We start from the raw sequence: 13,951 nt of genomic DNA, 5'->3' as shown, positions 1-13,951 counted from the left end.
CAGGGATTCCTTCATTAAAAACAAGCCTGACACCAGTTAAGATAACAGATAGAGACTTAGTGCTTCAGCAAGGCTAACTGTTTATCATTTACAAACCAGCATTGACGTTAGAGCCACATTAACCTATTCAATTAGTAACTTCACAGAACCAATGCAGAGGTACCCTAATTGGCACAATCGACAACTCAACGGCACGAAATCGGAGTGGGAGGGCTTGGGTTGTCCAGGGTGGTCTGGCTGGGTGCCTGCGGGTTTGCCTGTAAGCTGCCCAGAGCTGCGTTGTCCTCCGACGCTGTAGCTCTGGGTTAGCTGCATGGCTGGTCTACATACTGCGTGCTAACGTGCAAGTGGTGAAATACAATTTATTAGTGCACAGTGGTGAAGTGTTGTCCTGGTTGGTGCTGGCATTAAGCGACAGCTCCTGGTACGTGCTAGCTGTCTAATAACAACAAACGACAAAAAAAAACACTAAATACTCTGTTACTTTTTTACTCTCCTTCATGGGTTCACTCGCAACCATAACAAAGGAACAGATCATTTAGCCACGCCCCCGGTTAGCGAGTGCAACCGTTTCTCCTCCAATCCGCACTTGCCAGATTGCTTCCCTTCTGAGCCGATGACTTGGTGTACCCTGGCACCGCCCCCCTTAGGGCTACCGATTTTCCACAATCGCGGAATCAGATGGAATCGTGGAAATAGGGACTGGGAATAGAATTGACATTTTGGGAATGGAATTCTGTTTTGCAACAGCACCTTTTATATATTTAAAAAAAAAATAATGTTACTGTAGTAAGAACAGAAAACGCAAAGCCAGCGTGTTTACAGTGCAGTGAATGTGCGTCAATGGTTAAGGAATACAACACGAAAAGGCATTATGAAACCAAACAAGGAGCTTTGGGAAATGCGTATTCAGAGGGCACAGTAGTTAGAAGCGCTGATCTCTTTTTAACAGTTATACTATTGATATGTCACATAACTTTCTAAATGTTTGTAATGATACTCTGTTAAATGTTCACACTGTTCTATTATTAAAGTGCTATTCATATGGTAAAATGTTTAAGTCTTGTTCAATATATAAACATGATGTAATATTTATTATTACTTAAAAATGTGCAGAGTAAAATACTCTGGCCCGACTACCATAACTTTTTCCAATCTGGCACGCTTAAATTAAAAGAATAGTTGAAGAGCCCTGCTCCAACTAAGGCAACTCTATCTGTCCAGGGTATACAAGAAACACATGCAAGCAGTTGTACAGCAAGTACAGCATAAACCAGTCTGCGCTGTTGCAGATGAAACGACAGGGAGAGAAGTGTCCTGAGCATCAATGCAAATGTCTCTACCTGGGATAAATAGCTCATGGCATTTTGTGTCTCTGTAGCTGACCACATTCCTGACTTTTTGTTGTTGTCCTCTGCTAACAAAAGCAGCCTGAGGCACCTGGGAGTGTAAAGTTGTAGCATCCAAAATATCTCCAAGAAACGTGATCTCTTGAACACATCTTTGAAAAACTCCATTCTGTCGGCCCATTCCTCTAAGAAATACTATTCTATGTCTGTTTTTACATTCAGCCCCATATTCAGCAGAACACCAGAAAATGCCTTCATCTCTGATAAGATAACAGGTTTGCAGGAGTTCCAAACAGAATTATGACGCAGCGGTCCTGTTAGTTTTACACTCGCTATTGGTTTCATTTACAATTTCAGTAAACAAAGCGTTTGTGAAAAAAAGCTGAGAAAACTCCAGTTCTGTCCTCAAAGTAGTACTCCCTTGAAATCCCTTATTTATCACAATAAATGGGAGTTTTGTGAAAGCATCTGCACTTACCGATGAGCGTCTCCAGTCGCCCTCCGGCTGAACGTCTGGTTTATGGTCACTTTCCTTAGATAGTGTAATATTTACTTCCTTGTCACTAGATTGATCAAAACTACATCATCCAAACTACTTCTGTCTGTACTTTCTGTCTTCATCTGTGCAAGTTCTTCAGACTGCCTTGACTATCTTCTCTGCGCCATTCTCACTCTGTGCGTCTCAGTCTGTTCAATTCGGCTTGGCTCAGCTTGTAAATGGTCTATTCGGTTGCCTCTGCCTCTTTTCCGATCAGAGACGATTAGGGAACGCCTCGCCTTGGCTTTTTCTAACTTAAATGCGACACGTGCTGGGATGGGTCTGCCATGGGGAAGCGGGATTATAAATGTGTTTCAGTGGGTGCAGACGTGCAGTCTCAAAGTATGGGCAAATCCACACCAGAGAATGTGGGTAGCAACTGTTGCCTGCTTGTATTTATTAAATGACGGCACTCTGTTTTAGTAAGGAAGCAAGTACCACTGTTTTTAGGTGCATTTAATGTTTAAACAGGTCCATGAAATCCTAATTATATTCCCAATCTTAACTGGATGACTTGACCGTGGGCATGTGATCGAATCCGTTTATTCCCCCCCCCCACTGCGTTCGGTCGTTTTTGCTTTTTAGTGACAGGCTCGTCAAACACCACTTCACCAGTAAAACCCGACGCACAGGCGCACGCACCAAGAAAAACACATGACGCATACTGCATCAGACTGCAGGTTAATGTGACTGGACAGCCGCACAGATGCAATGCAAACAAATCACTCAAACAACACGCCCTAAACCAGCAGAGTATGCTGTTGCACTGCAAAACAGAACAAAAGCCACATATACGAAATTTCCTAACGAGAAAATTTAAAAAATGCGCATTTTCCGCCTGGGTTTGCAACGTTTACTCTAAAAAAAGCCCCTAATATTGGGTTTCACCCGATATCCCATCATGCTTTTCTTCTTAATGGCATACAGCCTCTATACATGATTTCCTCTTGCAAATGCCTCCTTACTTACGACTTATCATGGGTCCCACGTGAGCAAAGCTTTCTCGTGTTTATGCTGTAAAAAATACAGCCAAAACGTGATTCTACATTATTAAGTATGGAGGTTGTTGATATAAAAAGAAAGCTGTCTACTGGAGAATGTTTAGCAGTGGAAAGTTGTCACCGGAAAGGCTAAATATTCTATTAGTAAAAGTTCAAGTGGATTTGTACAGTGCAAATATTGCAAACATTTACTTAAATATAACAGCAAAAAGACTGGAAATTCATCTTTGCAGTGGTCAATGAAAACGGACGTACTCGCCCTGCAGCAGGGCCAAGTCAGTCGTTCCTGGTAATTCCGTGGTTTGAGAAACGTAAATGACGTTGTTTTCACCAGTTTTGACGTCCTCCAGTGGACACGTTAAAACTGGCATTGAGTTTAAAGTCTGGTGTGATATAATGACAAGTCATCGACATATAATTTGATGTTCAACGTTAACTTTGCTGTTTTTAGCTAGGTTTATCCAAATATGTCTGTATCTGAGACTACCAAGTAAAACGTTCATCTAACTGCCTGCTTCGCTCTGAGAGTATTTGTTTTCTTCTTAATTTGAGTTTTGACTGGAAATATGTTTCTCTTTTTCAATAGCATGTCTGATATTATTTATAGCAATATTGGGGTCAGGTCAGGTCGGGTATGAAAAAATTAAAAGGTCTCTGGCTTGGTTCAGATTGGCCATGGTCGGGTTTTATATTTATACCTGAGCTGACCTATAGTACCTGGCACAAATATAGTATTAGGCACTGGATCGCGCCGGTCGCCTGCTTATTTTGAAAACCCTGCATTTATTGTAATAATATCGTATTGCTGCAGGCCAGTCACAGAGACCCACCCTCAGCCTCGGCCGCCTCCCGCGCCTTCCTTTCCAGCCGCTGCCTCAGGAGCTCCTGCTGTTTGGCCAGGTACTGCTTGATGAAGCTGTTCTGACTCATCTCCTCGCCGATCTGCGAATGCAGAAAGCAAATCACTCAATTCAGAAACGCAATACATTCAACAGAACAGAATTTCTTCTCAATGAAACTTAGTCAATTCAATCACATCGAAGACCCAGAGAAAGACTTCTAGTCGAAGCGCTTGTCATTTAATTATTTTAGTATTTCTAAAAATCGATAAGGGCCAGGAACCACAATGATTAATACAAGTCTTGTTCCCTAGTAATTTACATTATACAATATAGGAATGGGAATGTTTCCAATCATTCAGGGAGGCTGTTATCCCACTCAAAAGCATGACTTAGTCCCTTATTTTTTTCTATGGGTCATTTAGTTTCAGGCTTTATTTTTCACTTTTTTTTTTTTTTTTTTTTTTTTAACTATGACCCCTACACTGTAGATTCACTCTCCCTGTGTAGCAGCTATTAGGACCCCACCTGCAACATGACAACCCCTCTGTGCATTCATTAACCTGCTTTAAGAGCAGCACAGAAACAGGACCAGAGTCTCGTGAGGGTATGGAATGGGTTACCTAGTCATGCTGAATCACTGCGGTCCTTTAAAACTTGTTTTGAGATCACTCAGACAGTAGTAACCAGTCAAGCACTGATGGGCAAACAGCCTCCTCTCATTCATGAATTCTCTTGTGTGGTTCTTACCTGCGAGTTGGGCTGCAAACCAGAGTGAGGGGTTGAGTGCTTCTGCAGATTCTCCAACATGAGCGCCTGAAAAGCCAGAGAAACAAACATGAAATGACATGAATGGTCTTTCTTAACAACTTAAAGTTTAAGATGCGGGGTTCAGAAAAATACAGCGTTCCACCTCCCCACATGTTTAAATTATGTACCTGGAATTTTTCTTTTCATTAACATCCTGACAATTTTTTACATTTACAACATTAAAGTCTTTCAAAGCTCTTTTTCAAAATGTCTGCTCTAGTGCACCGACAGTGTAAGGATGGCAAAAGAAAAGGCACTTTTGCATATAAAAAACTACCGTATTACTTAAATTTGGCACCGCCCTCAATAAAAACGCCCTCGTATTGACGCCACAGTCACATATCCGCTTTATAAAAGAGGCCGCCCTCGAATAAACATTTAGGGATTTTTTTTATTTTTGCTATATCTCCAGCACAGTACTTCAATCACCACGCTGTAGAATATCACATCCTCCCCCGGTCTTTTTTCTGGAGCTCAGCATCCAATACAAGTACGAATCACATTAACCGCTCAGCAGTTTTATTCATCACCAATTTAAGAACTGCACCAGTACATTTTTTTTAAATGTATTTTTAAAGACTATTTGCCAGCTGAATTTGAATTGTATGCTACATTCTGAATATTGCTAAAAAATAACAGACAAACAGCAGTTCTGGTATTGTAAGCTGTGAGTAACATTACCTACCAGTGTTTTTTATTTTAAATAAATGTGTAGCACTTCTTTATGGTTTTGTAATATATATTAAATCTTAAATGCAAGGGCAGTCCAATCCCCGAGTCTGTGACCACAAGAACAAAACAGCTTTAAACCTGTGTTTATGGCCACAATCGTAGCATGCACTGTAGAAGTTTGAGTACACTTGCTGGAAACTAGTTTTTTTTTCATAATTGAATGTCATATACGTTTCTGTAAATACTTGAATATGAAAACACATGTTACAATATACAAAACAAAACATAAGGAGTATCAAAGCAATGTTCAAGAAAATTGCCTCTAAATCTTGGATTCCTCAAAATAGCCACCCTTTTCCTTAATAACAGCCTCACAAACACAAGGCATTCGGTTAACAAGTTTCAGCAGGGAATCACCAGACATGTCTTCCCAGCAGCAATTCCCAGAGATGCAGGACACTTGTGGGTAGCTTTGCTTTGACTCTTCTGTCCAGTTCGTCTCATACAAGTTCTATGGGATTGAGGTCTGGAGACTGGGCAGGCCAGGTCATTGGATTGAGCTGTCCTTCACTTTCCTTCTTCGCCAGATAGTTCTTGCACATCTCTGGAGGTGTGTTTCGGGTCATTATCTTGCTGAAAAATGAAGGACTGCCCAACTAGCCGTAATCCTGATGGAATGGCATGCCTCTTAAATATGCTATGATAGCCATGCTGGTTGAGCTTGCCATGGACTTGGTAAAGATCACCAACTCTGTCACCAGCAAAGCAACCCCAGACCATGACACTGCCTCCTCCATGCTTGACAGTGGGAACCACACATGCAGAACTCATGCGCTCACCCTCTCTGCGTCTTGCAAATACTCGGCGGTTGGACCCAAATATTTCAAATTTTGACTCATCAGTCCATAAGACCAACGTCCACTCCTCAAACGTCCAGTTTCTGTGTTTTTTGGCCCAGGCAAGTCTCTTCCTCTTATTCTGCACTCTTAACAATGGTTTATCTGCAGCAATTCTTCCAGTTAGGCCAGCTTCACGCAATCTCCTCTGAACAGCTGATGTTGAAACATCTGTACTTCTAGTAGCATTTAGCTGAGCTTCTATTTCAGGGGCAGCTAATTGCAGGTTTCGCAGACTTGTAACTCGTATGAACTTGTTCTCTGATTCTGAGGTCACCCTTGGCCTGCCTGACCTTGTTTGGTCCTCATGAGTGCCAGTTTCTTCAGATCGTTTGATGGTCTTGGCCACAACAGTTACAGACACTTGCAAAGTTCTTGCTAGTTGTCTTAAAGATTGACCTTAATTTCTTAAAGTAATTACAGACTCTTTTTTCCCCTTTGCTGAACTGAGCATATTTTGCCATTTTTTGCTCCCTTACATTCAGGAATGACAAACTTGTGCCTATGCTACCTATATTTATATTAATCATGGACCCTCACCTGTTAACAATAATTGGTGACAAAAGGTTAATTAGGTAACATGCTAGTTAACTCACAGAACATCTAACAAAGACACTTTTATACTTAGACCAGTGTTCTAACACCGTGTTATAAACTTTTCAGACTTAACTGACTTGGGCTTCAGACCGAAATCCCCTTGCTTTGGGTGACCATTTCATTAAAACTGACAAGATTTACATTTTGACAATTAAATTTTTGAATGCAATTCACTTATGATTATCCGCTTATATAAGTACACGTATCATATAATGAAATATTAAGTGTTTATAGACAAGTTTATACAGTTAAAAGCATAGATAATCATGAAAAACCTGATTTCAAGCAGGTGTACTCACACTTTTGACTGGTACTGTGTGTGTGTGTAGATATATATAGATATAGATATATATATAGTAATCAAAAACCCACACTGCACCATTTAACCTCAGTATGAAATGAACATGGGGGGGAATCTAAGCCTCTAAGGTTTCCAACAATACCGCCCCTTTCAGTCTAGCTGCTACAATGACGTAGCAGTGGACCCAAAACGAAACCCAAGCTGTGAACTCTGTCACATGATGAGAGGCTCAACTTCAGGCGATCCTAGTTCCGTTAGGTGGCTTTTACAGTGTCTGAGCAATATGGCCGTACCCTTCGGTGCAATGAATGGGGCCGAGTATTAAGAATTAAAGCAAAAGTCACTCTTGCAAAACACCTAGACTTAATATTGGCTTTTTTTTCAAAACTGTTTACTTACTGCAGTGTACTGAGTTTCTATAATCCTTAAAGACAGCGGCCGAGAATCACATACGAGAGAATAAAGTCTTGCGGCACTTAAAATATCCAGCACTACTTTTGTTTATTTATTTATTTTAACCAGAACTACTCAGAATGAGGCTCACAGTGCTTCGTCACTGACACCCGCTAAATTGGGTGAAAAATACAGTAGCTTGGTGTCTTCAAATATCTCTGCAGGATTTTCCCGCACGGAAAGTTGCAAATACGCGGGAGCAACTTGGAAAATGCACGATTCCCGCGATCTCACGCTGAAAATCAAGCCCTGGCCTTCGCAAAGGGCAATATTGCAGAAAGACTGGGATGTTGCAAGGCTAAGCTGACAGGCGGCCTTGTGCGTTACCCTGCGGACGCCAATAACAAGTAGCTAAGCTAAAAAAAAAAAAAATACTCGCCTCTATGCCTGTGCTGTAAAGGTTGACTGATAAGCCACCAGTTACAAAACCAGGGTTTTGGCATCCACGACATTAAGTCTGTAGAACATTGCAAATGTCCTAGAATAAAGCCCACTAAGTTGCCATGCCCCTGGTGAAATGGGCATTGAGCTGTTTTGGAGGGGGCAAGTTGGCTCGCTCATAGGCAGTCCTGACTATCTGCTAAACATTTGGAGACCCTCTGTTTAGACAGGGCTTGACCATGGCGCTCTGCATAAGAAACAGTCTTGAAGCCCAGGTGTTAAACCTGGACAAAGAAAATAAAGCCCAATCAATATGGGTCAGAATAACGGACAAAAGTTCAAAGGGCATAATAATAGGAGCATGCTATAAGCCGCCAGATTCAGACACCAAGCAAAATAATCTCTTATACAATGACATTAGAAATGCATGTAGCAAAGGAGAAGCCATACTGATAAGAACATAAGAACATAAGAAAGTTTACAAACGAGAGGAGGCCATTCGGCCCATCTTGCTCGTTTGGTTGTTAGTAGCTTATTGATCCCAAAATCTCATCAAGCAGCTTCTTGAAGGATCCCAGGGTGTCAGCTTCAACAACATTACTGGGGAGTTGATTCCAGACCCTCACAATTCTCTGTGTAAAAAAGTGTCTCCTATTTTCTGTTCTGAATGCCCCTTTTTCTAAACTCCATTTGTGACCCCTGGTCCTTGTTTCTTTTTTCAGGCTGAAAAAGTCCCTTTGGTCGACACTGTCAATACCTTTTAGAATTTTGAATGCTTGAATTAGGTCGCCACGTAGTCTTCTTTGTTCAAGACTGAACAGATTCAATTCTTTTAGCCTGTCTGCATATGACATGCCTTTTAAGCCCGGAATAATTCTGGTCGCTCTTCTTTGCACTCTTTCTAGAGCAGCAATATCTTTTTTATAGCGAGGTGACCAGAACTGCACACAATATTCAAGATGAGGTCTTACATGTGCACAAGTGATGGGGGATTTCAACTTCCCCCATATAAAAAGGTCAGAGAACCACTAGCAAACTCAGACCACAACATGGTCTCATTTTAAGTGCTTTTAAAAACCCCAAAAGTAAAGACTAAAGCTAAGGTTTACAATTTTAGAAAAGCAAACTATGAAGGTATGAAACTGAGACTAACAGAAGTAGATTGGAGTAAAATAGAGAAAACACCCACAGAAGGATGGTTGTTCTTCAAAAATGTAGTACTAGAGGCGCAAAACAATTATATCCCTAAAGTAGACAAATCTAAATGTAAAATTAAATTGCCAAAATGGTTTAATAGATCAATTAAAAAAAATATTCAGCGAAAAAAGGCAATTTACAGAGCGTTAAAAAGGGACCAAAAACAAAGTACACAGAAAGAGTACACAGAACTGCAAACACAAGTCAAAAAGGAAGTTAGAAAGGCCAAGAGAGAAATAGAAACATTGCTAAGGGGGTCAAAACCAATTCCAAAAAGTTTTTTCCAATATTACAACAGCAAGAGAACATTCAAAGAGGAGTTTACACGTTTAAGAGATAGACAACATGCCCCACGTCGACGTATTCATTTCCAGTTTTAAATAACTATCGTAACAGAGGCAAAAGTGTTAAAGGGACTAGGAGCTCTTAAAATAAACAAATCCCCTGGGCTGGATGAGATCCTCCCAATAGTACTCAAAGAAATGAAATAAGTTATTTACAAACCGCTAACCAAGATCATGCAACAGTCTCTTGACACAGGGGTTGTACCGCAGTGCTCGAAGTAGCGATCATTTTAGTTGCCATGGCTTTCTTTTGGCCCTGTAAATATTATTTTAGTCGCCTCCAGGAGGCCACTTTGTGCTGTATTTATTTATTTATTTTAACATATGCACTTCTCAATATTTAATAACAATTAGTATTTTTTAAAGGAAATAAAACACTTGGAGATGCATATTATTGTTCAAGTAAAAAATGTATACATTTAATATATTATTTTGAACAGTCGTTCGTATTTATATTTAATACATTTCAATGCAGCTATGGGCAACCATTTTCTTTTTCTGATGACCACAAAGAAAAAAAAAGGAGTCTGCTGGCACCTAAAATAAAAAACTTACTTCGAGCACTGTACCAACAGACTGGAGAACTGCAAACGTAATAGCGATCCACAAAGAGGGAAAAAAAACTGAACCAGGTAACTACAGACCAGTAAGCCTGACTTCTATTACATGCAAACTTATGGAAACTATAAGAAGATCCAAAATGGAAAATTACCTATATGGTAACAGGGTCCTGGGAGACAGTCAACATGGTTTTAGGAAAGGAAGATCGTGTCTAACTAACCTGCTTGATTTTTTTGAGGATGTAACATTGACAATGTATAACTGCAAAGCATATGAAACGGTTTATTTCAATTTCCAGTAAGCTTTTGACAAACTCCTTCAAGCTGAACGCAGTAGGGATTCAAGGAAATCCATGCACGTGGATTAGGGAGTGGTTAACATGTAGAAAACAGAAGGAGAAACCTCAGAATGGAGTGTGGTAACCAGCGGTGTACCACATGGATCAGTATTAGGTCATCTGCTATTCCTAATCTACATTAATGATTTAGATTCTGGTATAGTAAGCAAACTTGTTAAATTTGCAGACAACACAAAAATAGGAGGAGTGGAAAAACACTGTTGCAGCAGCAAAGGTCATTCAAAATGATCTAGACAAGATTCAGAACTGGGCAGACACATGGCAAATGACATTTAATAGAGAAAAGTGTAAGGTACTGCACGCAGGAAATAAAAATGTACATTATAAATACCATATGGGAGATACTGAAATTGAAGAAGGAATCTATGAAAAAGACCTAGGAGTTTTTGTTGACTCAGAAATGTCTTCATCTAGACAATGTGGGGAAGCTATAAAAAAGGCTAACAAGATGCTCAGATACATTGTGAAAAGTGCTGAATTTAAATCAAGGGAAGTAATGTTAAAACTATACAGTGCATTAGTAAGACCTCATCTAGAGTATTGTGTTCAGTTCTGGTCACCTCACTACAAAAAAGGATATTGCTGCTCTAGAAAGAGTGCAAAGAAGAGCGACCAGAATTATTCCGGGTTTAAAAGGCATGTCATATGCAGAAAGGTTAAAATTGAATCTAGTCAGTCTTGAACAAAGAAGACTATGCAGCAATCTGATTCAAGCAATCAAAATTCTAAAAGGTATTGCCAATCAGTATGTTTACATGACAAAGCGTTTTCTGAAAAGTAATGTTTTCGAAAAACAATCAGAAAACTGATTTTCTTAAAACGTTGCTTTACTGTGTTTACACGATTGGTGGAAAATGTAATTAGAATGCAACTGTATACATGGATTGACGTTTTCGGAAAAGGCAGGATATTTTTGCATGCAAAGTACTGTAGTAGCCTAAGCACGATTTGAACAGACCGGACGTTTCTGCGACAGAGCAGAGACCAATCCAATAAACCAAGTGCTGTATCGAAGTGTCAGGTCTTCAATTCAAAGATTACTGTCCTATACCTCTGTTCAGATTCCCCACAATGTGCAATCAGCCTTTCCACCCTGTTCTGTATTACCACTTCCTTTCACACATTATTTTAAATTCTCACGTCATTGTAAAGCTGGAAAACATTTGTTGCTTCACTATGGGCTATCAACAAATACACACAGACCTTAACAAATGTATTACTTGATCCCTAACTAGACAAACTGATGCATGCAGACTGACTGCAGATTATTATAGTTTTCTCTGTTTTCTAAAACCACGTGCAGGAGAAAAGGATCAAAGTGTGCACATGCGCAGGATGCCATTTCAATAAGTTTTCCGAATTGTGTTTACATGACATACTTTTTGTTAGTTTTCGAATCAACTCCCCAGTAATGTTGTTGAAGCTGACGCCCTGGGATCCTTCAATAAGCTGCTTGATGAGATTCTGGGATCAATAAGCTACTAACAACCAAACGAGCAAGATGGGCCGAATGCCTACTCTCGTTTGTAAACTTTATGTTTTTATGGTCATTGGATCACAGATGATAATTATCATTAGACAGTTTTTCACTGCAATAAAATTATTGTGATTATCGATTACTGTTCCAATCCTACTACAAGCCGTGATTGATATGTTTTCAAACCAGAAAGTAGCCTATCCTGTTCAGACGACTTACCAATGCAATTTAATGTATGCGTTACAAATAACAACACTTACGTAATTAATGGATAATTAAACATATACCTTTTATTATTACTACTGGCTTAAATACATGTTCCTAAACACAGAAACTATCCTTGGAAATTATACTGGTAACTCTGATCTAGGCACGTGTTAATTATGATGCCAGTAAGGGCCAATTAACAGCACAACACAGATATATGAACAATAAACGACTGTTACTCTAACGTTGCGATAAGGGTTGCTTTTTTGAGTGGTGTTTATGATCACCCAATGAAATGCTGTCGTGTTAAACCCTATTACTGGCACGATAAAGGATCCTGTAAGTTTTAAACATAGGGCCAAAATCGAAAAATCTGAAATGCTAGAATGCAGACAAGCAGTAAAACACAAGCATTTGTCTTTGTACACCTATTATCTACAGAACTACAAAACAAACTTATTTTTAATTGCACAACCAAACATATTAGTTGTTTAACAGTACTAACGTGAAAAAAAGAAATTGAAAGAAAGTAAACTAGATATATTACCAGCACACTTACTAACGACACACGGGAATCAACTAAACAACCCGAGCAATATGCAAAAAAACACACACACATTATTACAGCGACCTGCACAAACACAGCACATACATTTCAAATGCCACCATTGCATGCTTTATTTAGCCATTAATGTACGACACGTATTGCATTAAATGCATATAGCAGCAGCTGCAGCATTAAATAATTATAGGAGGCGAGCTTGGGTGAGCCCCTTCTCCACCCGCTGCACATAAGCAGGCGCGCACCCCCCCCCCCCAAAAAAATTAAATTAAGCGCGCTCCCTCCCCAGACTTTTTTTTTTTTTTTAAAGGATGCGCGTTACCGAGAGTCTGCGCGCTCCCGCTCCCCCCTCAAAGCGCGGTCCCGACTGCGCTACACTAACTGATATGAACCTTTTATTTTTGACACACAGATCAACAGCATCAATGCCGTCGGCCGCCTGTTCAACCGATCCGCAAAGCAAAAAACACACCCCCCCGCGGCCTCACACGAGAAAAACTCTTCTCCTCCCTTTATTATTATTATTATTAGTATTATTATTATTATTACTAAGTCGAACGGGCCCAAGGAGTAAACAGGCGACCCCCCCCCCCCGCGTCAACAAGCAAAGTTTCGGGCCGCCGGCCTCTCGCTCTGCCCCCCACCCCCGGTATAACGAACCCAGTCAAACTCACCCCCTTGAGCCGCTTGACGAGCGCGTTCTTCTGGCCGCTCTTCGGGAGCCCTCGCTGCTCCAGGGCGGCCCTGAGGTCCGCAACCCGCAGCGAGTGAAGCGGCTTCCCGTCCAACGAGACGTCCTCCAGCTCCGCCATCTTACTCCTCTTTTCCAGCTCGGCCACTGCAACGCCTTCCTCCCCCCGCGTCAGGGCTCGGCGGCCCCGGAAAGGGAGGGGAGAGCGGCGAGGGGGGAGGCGCACACTGCAGGCTTTCTGCTCGGGTTCCTCCGGGTTCACTTCGGCCAAGTCGTGGCATGCCTGCCCTGGCTATCTCTGCAGTCCCCAATCAGCGATGGTTCAAATGCGTTTGTTATGTTTTTTTTTTGTATACGTTTCCAGACCCATTGAAGCCTCACGAAACTGCCTTTGGGGAATGTAAACAGACTGGACCGCCAAGAAGAAGTGCTATTTCTGTAAAAATTAGAGAACTGCGTCAGTACTGTTCTTTGTTTTATAAACAAAACTTTCTCTTAATTATTTTATTTCGAATTATTTTTTTTTAAATCAAATATCAGTATATGTATCTGCTGAATACAAAACATAACAAACCACAGTTCTGTTTATTTGTATTCAGCCAATGAAGGCTTATAGTCTGAAACGTCCTGATAATTGATTTGTAATCAATTGTTCTACTTTTTTAGTACCTAAAATATCCTTTTCTTTTCTTCATTCATATATATATATATATATAT

General features: G+C 40.5%; 1 protein-coding gene across 1 annotated transcript in view; it reads right to left on the bottom strand.

Moving 5' to 3' along the window:
- LOC121305238 (apoptotic chromatin condensation inducer in the nucleus-like) overlaps nucleotides 1-13,397 on the bottom strand; it is a 65,331-nt gene extending 51,934 nt beyond the window's left edge. The window contains exons 1-3 of the mRNA XM_041236786.1: nucleotides 13,218-13,397; nucleotides 4,478-4,543; nucleotides 3,719-3,830 (exon numbers count right to left, since the gene is read on the bottom strand). Coding sequence (XP_041092720.1) covers nucleotides 3,719-3,830; nucleotides 4,478-4,543; nucleotides 13,218-13,355 — 316 coding nt within the window. The 5' untranslated portion in view covers nucleotides 13,356-13,397. The remainder of the gene's footprint in view (nucleotides 1-3,718; nucleotides 3,831-4,477; nucleotides 4,544-13,217) is intronic.
- Between the last annotated feature and the right edge of the window lie 554 nt (nucleotides 13,398-13,951).

This window comes from Polyodon spathula, chromosome 42, assembly GCF_017654505.1.
Source record: "Polyodon spathula isolate WHYD16114869_AA chromosome 42, ASM1765450v1, whole genome shotgun sequence".
NCBI lineage: Eukaryota > Metazoa > Chordata > Actinopteri > Acipenseriformes > Polyodontidae > Polyodon > Polyodon spathula.
The sequence above is the reverse complement of the archived record's forward strand: the minus strand, read 5'-3'. Positions and strand labels throughout refer to the sequence as shown.